The 12926-nt window shown below is 46.6% G+C and overlaps 1 protein-coding gene across 2 annotated transcripts in view; it reads left to right on the forward strand.

Moving 5' to 3' along the window:
* The first annotated feature begins 10 nt into the window (after nucleotides 1-10).
* The window catches only part of spata2 (spermatogenesis associated 2), a 32756-nt gene continuing 19840 nt past the window's right edge, over nucleotides 11-12926 (forward strand). Inside the window, exons 1-2 of one of the 2 annotated variants that reach the window (XM_072514749.1) lie at nucleotides 11-119; nucleotides 3318-3739. In XM_072514749.1, the coding sequence (XP_072370850.1) occupies nucleotides 3428-3739 (312 nt within the window). In that variant the 5' untranslated portion in view covers nucleotides 11-119; nucleotides 3318-3427. Of the gene's footprint in view, nucleotides 205-3317; nucleotides 3740-12926 lie in introns of both variants that reach the window. The other variant, XM_072514750.1, reaches the window with a different exon arrangement.

A 12926-nucleotide genomic window follows, 5' to 3' on the forward strand; every position in this document is an offset into this window, starting at 1 on the left:
GGCGCACCGACTCTCGGGTTCAAAGGTCTTCAGAGCTCGCGGTCCCGGAAACCGGCGCGAGCCAATCAGAGAACGGGAGGGTAGAGAGCTGGGCTCTGTGCTGTTGGAGGTGGAGGAAGGTGAGTGTGCATCTCTCATTGCCCGTCACTGCGCCGCATCCCGGATCAGCATTGTTATGTTGCGGCTGTGCGAATCGGGACTATGGTGAGAAAGACGTACACCGTGGCAGTGAATCTAATTGAGCTGCATGGGATGCTTGATGGGCTGAAGATGGCGGCGTCACATTAGAGTGCCACTCAAGTGGACGCGGGCCTACATATTATTGCGGAGACTCCCGTGTGGGTTTGTATGTCCCAGTGGCCAGCATTGTGTTTTTTTGTTTGTTGCTGGAGCTGCAGAAAAGGCGATGCCCTGTGTATTTTAATTTTGAAGCAAGCACCCGCCAAACGCAGCACTAAACCGGGCAGTCAGGAAGTTGATGCACAAATATGATGAAGAATCAATGCGGAGCTCAAATTGAAGTCTTGTTGATTTCGAAATTGAGATGGTTACAAGCTGATGGGGGCAGTTAATCCTAGTCGGGCCAGCGAGTCCTGCCTTTTGAACAAAGCTCAGATTTAACCTGTTGAATTTGAAGTCGCAGAATCCGGTTTTGGTGTTGTGTTCCCAGATGGGTTAATGTTAATGATGCTACAGTATGTAGATTATGATGTAATTTGTATAGCACACCATGTGGTAACCAGCTCGTCCCACCACTCAAGGTAGTCTGGAACAAATTTGTATTGTTTAGTTGTTAAAGTGGGGCATGGTGGCACAGTGGTTAGCACTGCTGCCTCCCAGTGCCAGGAACCCAGGTTCAATTCTGGCTTGGGTCACTGTGGAATTTGTGTATTCTCCTCGTGTCTGTGTGGGTTCCCTCTCAGTGCAAAGATGTGCAGGTTAGGTGGATTGGCCTAGCTAAATTGCCCCTTTGGGTCCAGGGGAGGTGCAGTTTGGGGTATGAGGTTACGGGAATAAGGAGGAAGTGGGTTTGGGTGGAGTATTTATTTGAAGGGTCGGTGCAGACTCTGGGCCGAATGGCCTCCTGCACTGTAAGGATTTTATGATTTAAGCATTCCTGTCCTAATAAGGCTCCTGCCAAACATGTCCTGTGGGTGTGGTCTAAAATAGGCACAATCCAAGGACCAGATAGTTAAGAGTCTGGAAAACGAACATCATAAAATTATGGTGGGGCTTGTTTAGCACAGTGGGCTAAACAGCTGGCTTGTAATGCAGAACAAGTCCAGCAGCATGGGTTCAATTCCCTTACCGGCCTCCCCGAACAGGTGCCGGAATGTGGCGACTAGGGGGTTTTCACAGTAACTTTGTTGAAGCCTACTTGTGACAATAAGCTATTATTATTATTATTATTAATAAGTTTAAGAGATCTATGTTAGATGAGATTAATAATAATAATCACTTATTGTCACGAGTAGGCTTCAATTAAGTTACTGTACTTTTTTAAAAATATAAATTTAGAGTAGCCAATCCATTTTTTTCCAATTAAAGGGCAATTTAGTGTGGTCACTTCACCTACCCTGCACATCTTTGGGCTGTGGGGGTGAGACTCACGCAGACACGGGAAAATGTGCAAACTCCACATGGACAGTGACCCTGTGCCGGGATTGAACTCGGGTCCTCGGTGCAGTGAGGCAGCAGTGTTGAGATGAGACTTCTTAAATGCAGCTTTAATACTAATATTGGAAAAGTGTCTTATCGATCAATTGCAATAAATTGTACTTAAGACGGGATTGAAATTCAGTGTATTGCCCGAGATGAGCAGTGGTTGGTAACAACAAATGCAAAGGAGTTGGGTGATTGCACATCACCTTTAGGGAGAATATTTAATCTATACCAGTCCCTTGACACTTCCTAATTGCTGTAAGTGTGAAATATTGATAAGTAACTTTAAAAAGAAAATTAAATGTGCAGACTCCAGTGCTGTTTTGTATTCCACTTGTATACATTGGTTAAAGTTGTACATGGCACAGCTAAAAGCTCCACAAACTTGTTACTTCACAGATATTGACCAACATACATGAAATAATGTGCTTTAACACTTTGGCAGATTAACTACTTTCAGGGTTAAAAATAACTATTTCCCCCCCCCCTCAAAAAAAAAGTATTTCACACAAGAGAAACTACACACTTGAGCTATAAATAGAATGTGGCTGAAAATGCCCATTTTATATTTCATTAATGCAAATGATTTTCACAGCCCTTTTCTGACTTTGAGATGTTTCCTATTTTGAAATATAAATTTCAATATCCTCTTCCTTTTATCTCGTTAGTTCTTATTTGATTTTCTTTTTTTTAAGGGCCAATTTAGCATGGCCAATCCTCCTACCCTGCACATTTTTGGGTTGTGGGGGAGGGACCCACAGACATAGGGAGAATGTGCAAACTCCACTCAGACATTGGGTCCTCGGTGCCGTGAGGCCCCTTTTTCATTTTGTTGTTTGGTTTTCTTTTTAACTACAGGCTGTTAAAATATTGTTAGCAAATTAACCACCATTCTGTGTTGGGTAGCAAAGATGGCTGAATTTGAAAAACCATGGCCACAACTAATAATAATGTTCACTCCCAATGTGGGAAAAGTTAACATTTTAGTTGTGGCAGTTATAGTATTGTCATGCAGTAACAATGAAAAAATGAAAATCGCTTATTGTCACAAGTAGGCTTCAATTAAGTTACTGTGAAAAGCCTCTAGTCGCCACATGCCGGCGCCTGTTCGGGGAGGCTGGTACGGGAATTGAACCGTGCTGCTGGCCCGCCTTGATCTGCTTTAGAAGCCAGCGATTTAGCCAGCGACAATGCATCTTTCCCCCCCAAAAAATGATCTGCCTTGAGGCTTTCTCATTGTAATATCAAAACTGATAATAACTGATTAGGAATTAAAAACATTACATTAGAATTATACAGCCATATATCTTGGCAAAGAAAAATAACAACATTAATGCTTGTAAGTCACTAAATTTCTTTTCAGTACTGAAATGTATAATTAAGGAAAAAATTCAGACTGTTGGGTAAATATTTTTGCAATACTTTTGAATGATAAATGGCAAAATGTAATGTTGTAATGGGGTTAGGTTTTTGTATTAGTTAGGTTTTTGCTGTTTCCTTTTGAGGTAGGAATTTTATTTAAATGAGTGATTAATTAAAATGTAGTTTCAACTGTTTAATATTTTCTTTGATATTTAGGCAGTGATTTGTGTTCATGTGGCATAGATTCTTTGTTTAATTTCTAATTATTTTTTTTGTCTTCCTTTTGTTTACAGTTAAGTGCATCACTTTTCCAGTCATCAGTGATTGTAATCTCAATATTGCTGTCTGAGAATAGGAAGGCCATGGACATGTTGTGGTGAACTGTTCCCTGCACAAACTCCTAATGGATACAAATAAAATCAGAGACACTTTGTTTCGGAAATATGTACAGATTTGTGAATTAAAACTAAGTGAAAAGGATCACCTAGTTGATGATGCAGGCCTTAAGAAGACTGCTACATCCTTACTTGATTTATATCGGCAGGAGTCGAGTGAAAGATTTAAGATGTTTAGATTTTATGACATGGTGGAGAATGCCTTGCGGATGCTCCGAACATCAAGTTTAAGTGCACTTCTCACTGCCTTTGGAATTCTGGAAACCTTCTGCACTAACCTCTTTCTATATCCCTGGAAAAAGGAATTTAAAACAATAAAGGTACAGTAGACTGTTTCATATATTGAGCTAACTTAGAAGGTAGGTTACAATTTAAACACTAAATGTCAATGGGTTTACTGGTAAATTATTTACGGGATCTTTATAATAAAAACAAAGAATTCTGAAAATAGCAGCAGGCCTGCCAGCATCTGTGGAGAGAGAAAGAGATTTAACCTTTCATCTGATGAAAGGTCATGACTTGAAACATTAATTCTCTTTCGACAGATGCAGCCGTACCTGCCTAATATTTTGAAAGGTTTTCTATTTTTATTTCAAATTTCCAGCATCTGCAGTATTTTGCTTCAGGATATTTGTTTGTTAGAGGCATCTGTTGGTGCATTATCTGGAAAGAGAAAAAAAGCTGTCATTTGCATTGAGAGCACAGCCTTAAACAGCTAGTGTCTAAGAAAATGCAATTTTTTGAAGGATTTTTAAGGGGAAAGCAGAATATTTTGCCTAGTCAGGCTACACAGAAGAAACTGATGCCAATATAGCTTTTGGATATGAAGTGTTGATGGTACATAAACTGCAGCATTTTCACGGAGCCAAAACCTATCCATAATCCATTAGTATTGCTAATGTTTTTAATTTAATGTATTTTCTTTACAATCTGATTGCTGCATTCAATAGGAATGAATCTGTTTGAATGTTAATGTAAAAGCAACCAGACCCAGGGATTATTGTGCAGATGTAACACTGAGTCATTTATGAAGGGTTCAGATTGAATATTTGGCTTGATTAGTGTTGGCTGATTTTAAATGGTGCATGGGCTACAATTGACCTTGGTGTTCTTTTGTAAGATGGGGGAATATCAGGCAGCATGGTGGTGCAGTGGTTAGCACTGCTGCCTCATGGCACCGAGGACCCAAGTTCTGGGTCACTGTCCGTGTGGAGTTTGCACATTCTCCCCGTGTTTGCGTGGGTTTTAGCCCTCCCAACCCAAAGATGTGTCGGGTAGGTGGATTGGCCATGCTAAATTGCCTCTTAATTGGAAAAAAATAAATTGGGTACTTTAAATTTCAACAAAAGGATGGGGGAATAAATGCTGAAATAATTATCCCAACGTGGTGCTGTTGCAAGCTTCGGTTATCACCTTTGGGAGAAAGAGAGAAAACTGCGGGGAGATGACTCTCCATCCAACTGAAGTGCTTGAATGAGTCATTATAACCTCAATTTATAATACAGCACATAGAATCAAAATGGAATAAAGTCCATTAATCTAATCTTTTTTTAAAGTGAACATTTGTCACTAACCTTTTTGATCCTTCAAGCTGTGAGGTGATGTCTGTGGTGGACTGTGACCTACATTTCATTTGATTCATATCCAGTCCAGTTGATGTTGACATCCTGGGCTTTGTGAGAAAACAACAACTTCTATTTATACAGTGCCTTTAGCATCATAGAAATGCTTTCAGGAGCATTATCGAGTAAAATATGACACTAATCCATATAAGGACGTATTGAGTCAAATGACCAAAAGCTTGGTCAGATATAAAGAGTGCCTTAAAGGAGGAAAGTAAAGTAGGTAGGGAATTCCAGAGCAAGATTTTAGGCAACTGAAGGTATGGCCACAAATGGTGGGCCAGTTAAAATTATGGATGCTCAAGAGGTCAGAATTGGAGGACTGCAGATGTTTGGAGGATTGTGGGGCTGGAGGAGTTACAAAGATGGGGAGGAGCAAAGACCTGGGAGGGTTTGAAAACCTTGGTAGGAATTTTAAATTATTTGACTGAGTGTGAGGATAGGGTGTGTTAGGAAAGCAGGACATGCTGCGAGAGCAGCACAGTTTTGGATAACCTCCAGTTTAGGGAGGCCAAAATATGGGAGACCAGCAGGAATGCATTGAAATAATCGAGTCTCGAGGTAACAAAGGCATAAATAAGGGTTTTGGCAGCAGATGAGCTGTAATGGGGTGAAGTTGGGCAATGGAACCAAAATGCGAATGGGTGGTGTTACTGATGGCATGAATATCTGGCTGGAAACTCCTCTTTGGGTCAAATTGGGAACAGATTGGTTTAGGCTCAGATATTTGCCTGGGCGAGAGATGGAGTCAGCTAGGGACGGGGAACTGAAAACAATGGGCACGTTTCTCTGCTCCCGCGCCGTTTCAGAATCGCCTGGGTCGCCAAATTTTCCCGCGCCGCCGGTCCGACGCCCTCCTGCGATTCACGGAAGCCGCCAGATCGGCACAATCACATTTTGCACGGCGCGGTCAAGTGAATCGCCCGAGACAGCCAAAATGGCGATTCACCGGTACCCCCGCGATTCTCAGTGCCGGATGGGCCGAGCGGCCTGCCCAAAACGGCAGGTTTCCCCCCGGCGCCGCCCACACCTGGTTGCTGCCGGCGGGAACAGCGCGGGAACGCTGGGGGTGGGGGGGCGGCCTGCCTGCGGGGGAGTTGGGGGGGAGGGGGGGGATCCTGCACCCGGGGGGGGTGGGGCCTCAAATGGGGTCAGGCCCGCGATCGCTGCCCACCGATCGTCGGGCCGGCCTCTCTGAAGGAGGACCTCCTTTCTTCCGCAGCCCCGCAAGATCCATTGGACATCTTCTTGCGGGGCGGACTCGGGGAGGACGGCAACCACGCATGTGCGGGTTGGCGCCGGCCAACCTGCGCATGGACGCCTGTTATGCGGCGCCGGCCGCGTAATGTATGCTGCGCGAACACTCTGTCTACATTTCAGAGAATCGCGCCCATCGTCTTTTGGCTTCCCAATATTTAATTGGAAGGAATTTCTGTTCATCCAGTGTTGGATCTGGATAAGCAGTCCGGTAATTTAGCAGCAGTAGAGGAGTGGTAGTGAGATACAGCTGTGTGTCATTTAGCTTTCACACGAACACTAAACATAGCCAAGAGGCAACATGTAGATGAGAAATAGGTGGGGGCCAGAGGTAGATCATTTAGAGGTAATGCCACGGGAACAGGAAGAATAACCATTGTAAAAGATACCCCTGCACAGCCAGATAGAATAGAAACTGGTGAGGGCAGTGCCACCCGATTGGAGGAGAATAGTGTGGTTAACCATGCCAACCATGCAGACAGGGAGAGAAAGACCAGAATGGAAAGTTTAGCTTATCACAGTCATATAGGAAGTAATTTGTGACTTGATGAGAGCTGTTTTGGTCCTGTAGCAGAAGTGGAAACCACATTGGAGCAATTCAGAATGTCCAAATTAACTAATCTTTCGGGACTTGAGGGAGGAAACCCATGCAGACATGGGGAGAACGCCGCACAGACAGTGACCTAAGCTAGGAATCGAACCTGGGACCCTGGCACTGTGAAGCCATAGTGCTAACCATTATGCTACCGTGCTGCCCACATATTCAGATTCTGATAATGAATGCTAAGAGCCTCACTGTTTTTAATCTGTGCTTACAAGTCTTTACATTTGTTACCTCCTATATTCACGGCATCCTCTGCAACTTCATGTTTGAAACTTGTCAATCAGGCTTCCATCATGGTACATCACTGAAATGGCTTAAATCTAGTCACATGCCATCCTCCTCCAACCCAATGAAACTGCCCTCCTGTTTCAGTCACGCCTAAGCAAAGATAACCAGATCATCTCCAGAATGACTTCTGTTGTGAACCACAAGCTTATCTCATGCTTACCATTGTTGAATGTCTCACCATTGGCATCCTGGGAGTGGGTATTGACCGGAAACCCATCTGAGCCAGTGAGTACAAGAGCAGGTCAGAGACTGGATATTCTGGGATGAGTGGATCACTAACTGACTCCCCAAAGCCTTTCCTCCATCTTGCAAAGCACGAGTCAGGAATGCGACTAAATACTCTGTAATTGTCTGGATAAGTGCAACCCCAACAACCATCAAAAAGCAAGACCATCCAGAACAAAGCTTGACTGACACACAGCTTGACTGACACCTCCTTAAACATTGATTCATTCTCCCAAATCATCAGCTGCTCTGATCTGTGTCTGCGGTGAGTACAATCTGCGAGATGCATTAAAGTGACTCATCACTTTAATGACACAGTGACTGATCTGATTGTGGTCTCTTCTCTGCTTTCTCCATACCCTTTAATTCCCTTGTCAATTAAGTATCTATCGAACAGCCTTAAAAAGAATCCTGAACTCAGCCCAGTCCAATGCCTCCCATCCATTGACTCCATCTACAACTCGCGCTGCCTGGGGAAAGCAGGCAGCATAATCAAAGACCCCTCCCACCCGGCTTACTCACTTTTCCAACTTCTTCCATCGGGCAAGGGATCAAAAGTCTGAGAACACGCACAAACAGACTCACAAACAGCTTCTTCCCCGCTGTTACCAGACTCCTAAACGACTCTCTTATGGACTGACCTGATTAACACTACACCCCTGTATGCTTCACCTGATGCCGGTGTTATGTAGTTACATTGTGTACCTTGTGTTGCCCTATTATGTATTTTATTTTATCCCCCCCCCCCCAGTTCTGGTCTCTCCTACAAAGGGGAGCCTCCTCTCTGCATCCACCCTGTCAATTTCCCTCCGGATCCTGATTCTTTTAAACTCCGATGGATACAGGCCCAATTTTTTGCTTGCAAGATAACAACACCTTCTTCATCCCAAGAATCAACATTGGGAATTTAAACATAATTGTCAGGCCCATATGTCAGAATCATCCTCCCACATCAGAAAATCCATTCACAGTGACGTGATGTCAGAACACTGAGAAGCATGATTGGTCTCGAGGCGTGCACCTGGCGAGCAGTATTCCCAGGGGAGCTCGGAGGTGAGTGCAGCGCTAGGAGTAGAGGGTAGTGCGAGGGCGTTTACCAGGCAAAAGATTGTTTCCTGGTTTGTGTGGGGCGGCCTTTACAAAGGGCACCCGGACCATTTGAGTGCCTGATTTGATGCTGAGGTGGATGAATCAGAGGCCAGCCTGCCAGTGATACATTGTGGAGCCCGTGACTTAAAATGGAGAAAGCTGCCATTGCCGCCAACTGCTTCAATGTCACATCCTGCCTGACTTCCGCTTTCGCCGAAATCTGAGAAAATCTCAGCTTGCGTCTTCAGGTTATCCTTTATCCACGCTACTTGTTACTTCCTCGAAGAACTCTAATAAATTAGTCAAACACCTATTTACCCTTCATAAACCCATGTAGACTCTAAAAGTGCCCTGCTATAACCTCCTGACTAGGAATTCCTACAGTGCAGAAGGAGGTCATTCAGCCCATCGTGTCTGTAGCAACCCTCTGAAAGAACACCCTATGTAGGACCACTCCCCCACCCTATCCCCATAACCCAACCTAACCTATCTTCGGCCACGAAAGGACAATTAAGCATGGCCAATCAACCTAACTCGCACACCGTTGGACTCTGGAAGGAAACCGGAGTGCCCGGAAGAAACCCACACACTGGGAGAACGTGCAAACTCCATATCTTTTACTGTGACAAATGTTAGGCTAAACTGGTCTGTAGTTTTCTGCTTTCTGCCCACTCTTTTCTTGAACAAGGAAGCCGCATTCCCTATTTTCCAAGCTGCTGAGACCTTTTCAGATTCTAGGGAATTTTGAAAAGTTTTTAATAATTTTATTGAGGTATTTTTGGTATAGTGACAACAACAAAATAAACAATATACATGAAACCATAAACATAGTGCAAAAGCCATTTACCTCTCGTACAGGTCCCACCTTATTGACCCCCTACTCTAATCTACATACTTCCCCCCCCCCCCCCACCGTCTGCTGCTGATTAATTTCCTGCAAAGAAGTTGACGAACGGTTGCCACCTCTGGGTGAACCCTAACAGTGACCCTCTCAAGGTGAACTTGATTTTCTCCAAACAGAAAGCTAGCCATGTCCGATAGTCGGGCCTCCGACTTCGGGGGCTTTGAGTCCCTCCATACTAATAGTATCTGTCTCCGGGCTACCAGGGTAGCAAAGGCCAGAACATCTGCCTCTTTCTCCTCCTGGATTCCCGGGTCTTCTGACGCCCCGAAAATCGCCACCTCTGGACTCAGCGTCACCCTTGTTTTTAACACCGTGGACATGACGTCCTCAAACCCCTGCCAAAATCCCCTAAGTTTTGGACATGCACATGGTTCGCACCCTCCCGCATATTTTGCACACCTGTCCTCCACCCCAAAGAATCTGCTCATCCAGGCCACTGTCATGTGAGCCCGGTGAACAACTTTAAATTGTATCAGGCTGAGCCTGGCACATGTTGCAGACATGTTGACTCTACTCAACGCGTCTGCCCACAGACCATCCTCGATCTCATCTCCCAGTTCCTCCTCCCACTTACACTTCAGCTCCTCGGTCTGCGTCTCCTCCAACCCCATAAGCTCCTTATAAATGTCCAAGACGCTCCCTTCTCCTACCCACCCTCCAGAAAATACCCTGTCCTGAATCCCCCTTAGCGGTAGGAGCGGGAAGGTTGACCCCTGTTTACGAAGGAAGTCCTGCACCTGCAGATACCTGAATTTGTTTCCCCTCGCCAACCCAAACTTTTTCTCCAATGCCCTCATACTCTGAAAGCTCCTCTCTATGCACATATCTCCCCGGGGTAAACCGGTGATTATCACAGATTGGGGCCCAGACTGATGCTCCCACATGCCACTTCCACTGGCCCCAAACTCTCAGAGCCGCCACCACCATTGGACTGGTGGAGTACCATGCCGGCGGGAACGGCAGAGGCACAGTTACCAACGGCCCCAAACTGGTGCCCTTGCATGACGCCGCCTCCATACGCACCCATGCCGACCCCTCCTCCCACCACCCACTTCCTGATCATGGCTATATTAGCTGCCCAGTAATAGTTGCTAAAATTTGGCAGTGCCAGCCCGCCTTCTCCCCGACTCTGCTCAAGCATTACCGTCCTTACTCGCGGGGTCTTGCCCGCCCAGACGAAGCCCGTGATCACTCTGTTGACCTGCTTAAAAAAGGACCGCGTAATAAAGATGGGGAGACACTGAATTACAAACAGGAATCTCTGGAGGACCGTCATCTTCTCAGTTGCACCCTCCCAGCCAGAGACAACGGAAGCGCGTCCCATCTCCGAAAATTGTCCTTTATTTGGTCCACCAGCCGGGCCAGATTCAATTTATGCAGCCTGTCCCGTTCCCGCGCCACTTGGATGCCTAGGTACCTAAAGCTTCCCTTTACTAACGTAAACGGCAGCTCTCCCAGTCACCTCTCCTGCCCCCTCGCCTGGAGCACATGCATCTCACTCTTTCCCATATTAAGCTTCTACCCCGAAAACCGGCTAAATACTCCTAGAGTCCTCATGACTTCTTCCATCCCCTCTATTAGTCCGAAACGTACAGAAGCAAGTCATCCGCATAGAGCGAAACCCTGTGCTCCACCCCCGCCCTTCCCCACCGGAGACCAGTCCACTCCAGCCCCTCGAGGCTCTCGGAGCAATTGCCAACAGCTCTATAGCCAGCACAAACAACAGTGGGGAGAGGGGGCATCCCTGTCTCGTCCCCCGATGCAGTCTAAAATAGTCCAATGTTGTCCTATTCGTCCGTACACTTGCCACAGGAGCCTGATACAGTAACCTGACGCAGTCAATAAAGCCCCGCCCGAATCCGAACCGTCCCAGTATCTCCCACAGATAATCCCATTCTACCCGATCAAAAGCCTTTTCTGCATCCATTGCGATCACTACCTCCACCTCCCTGCCTTCCGGGGGCATCATGATCACATTTAACAGCCTTCTTACAATGGCCACCAACCTCCTGCCCTTAACAAACCCCGTCTGGTCCTCCCCAATAACATCCGGAACACAATCCTCGATCCTGGAGAACAATATTTTGGCCAGCAACTTGTCATCTACATTCAACAGGGAGATCGGCCTGTAGGACCCACACAGCTCCAGGTTCTTGTCCCACTTAAGAATCAGCGAAATCATTGCCTGTGACATCGTCGGGGGCAACACCCCTCTTTCCCTTGCCTCATTGAGCATCCTCAACAACACCGGCCCCAATATCCCCGAGAGCTTTTTATAAAACTCCACTGTGTACCCGTCCAGACCCGGGGCCTTACCCGCCTGCATGGCCTTCAAGCCCTCCACTAACTCCTCCAGCCCGATCGGGGCTCTCAGCCCTTCTACCTGCTTCCCATCCACCTTTGGGAAACTCAGTCCCTCCAAGAAGTGGCTCATCCCCCTCCGACCCCGTAGGGGGTTCCGACCTGTACAGCCTGCTGTAGAAATCCCTAAATGCCTTGTTCACCCCAACTGAATCACCAACCAGGTTCCCATCTCCGTCCTTTACTTTCCCTATCTCCCTAGCTGCCTCCCTCTTCCTAAGCTGCTGTGCAAGCATTCTGCTGGCCTTCTCTCCTTGGTCATAGATCGCCCCCCCCTCTCCTTTCTCAGCTGATCCACTGCCCTCCCTGTGATCAGAAAACTAAACTCCGCCTATAACCTCCGCCATTCCCTTAAAAGCCCTGCATCTGGGGTCTCCGCATACCTCCTATCCATCTGTAGTAACTCCTTTACCAGTCGGTCCATCTCCGCCTTGTCCACCTTCTCCCTATGGGCCCGGATCAAGATCAGCTCCCCCTCACCACCGCCTTCAGTGCTTCCCACATCACCACTGCTGACATTTCCTCCGTGTCATTCACCTGCAGGTAGCTCTGAATATACTCCCTCAGCCGCTCGGACACCCCTTCATCCGCCAAAAGTTCTACATCCAACCTCCAGTGCGGGCGCTGGTTACTGTCTTTACTAACCTGCAGATCAACCCAGTGTGGAGCATGGTCTGAGATTGTAATTGCCGAGTACCCCGTGTCCACCACCCCAGCCAGCTAGGCCCTGCTCAAAATGAAGAAATCAATCCGGGAATACACTTTATGCATGTGTGAGTAGAAGGAGAAACCCCCCCCCCCCCGGCCATCAGCTCCATGAACCCTCTTCGTTCTTTTGCCATTGCTGGCACCCTGCCCGTTTTCAAGCTTGACCGGTCCAAGTCAGGGTCCATAACTGTGTTGAAGACCCTCCCATGACCAACCTATGCGAGTCCAGGTCCGCTATCTTCCCCAGCATCCTCTTTATAAACTCCATATCATCCCAATTTGGCGCATACACATTTACTAATTCCACCTGCACCATCTCTAGCTTCCCACTGACCATAATGTACCGACCTCCCACATCCGAGACTATTCAACCCACCTCAAACACCACCCACTTATTGATCAGGATCACGACCCCTCTAGTCTTTGAATCTAGTCCTGAGTGAAAGACC

This window comes from Scyliorhinus torazame, chromosome 8 (assembly GCF_047496885.1).
Source record: "Scyliorhinus torazame isolate Kashiwa2021f chromosome 8, sScyTor2.1, whole genome shotgun sequence".
Classification (NCBI taxonomy): Eukaryota; Metazoa; Chordata; class Chondrichthyes; order Carcharhiniformes; family Scyliorhinidae; genus Scyliorhinus; species Scyliorhinus torazame.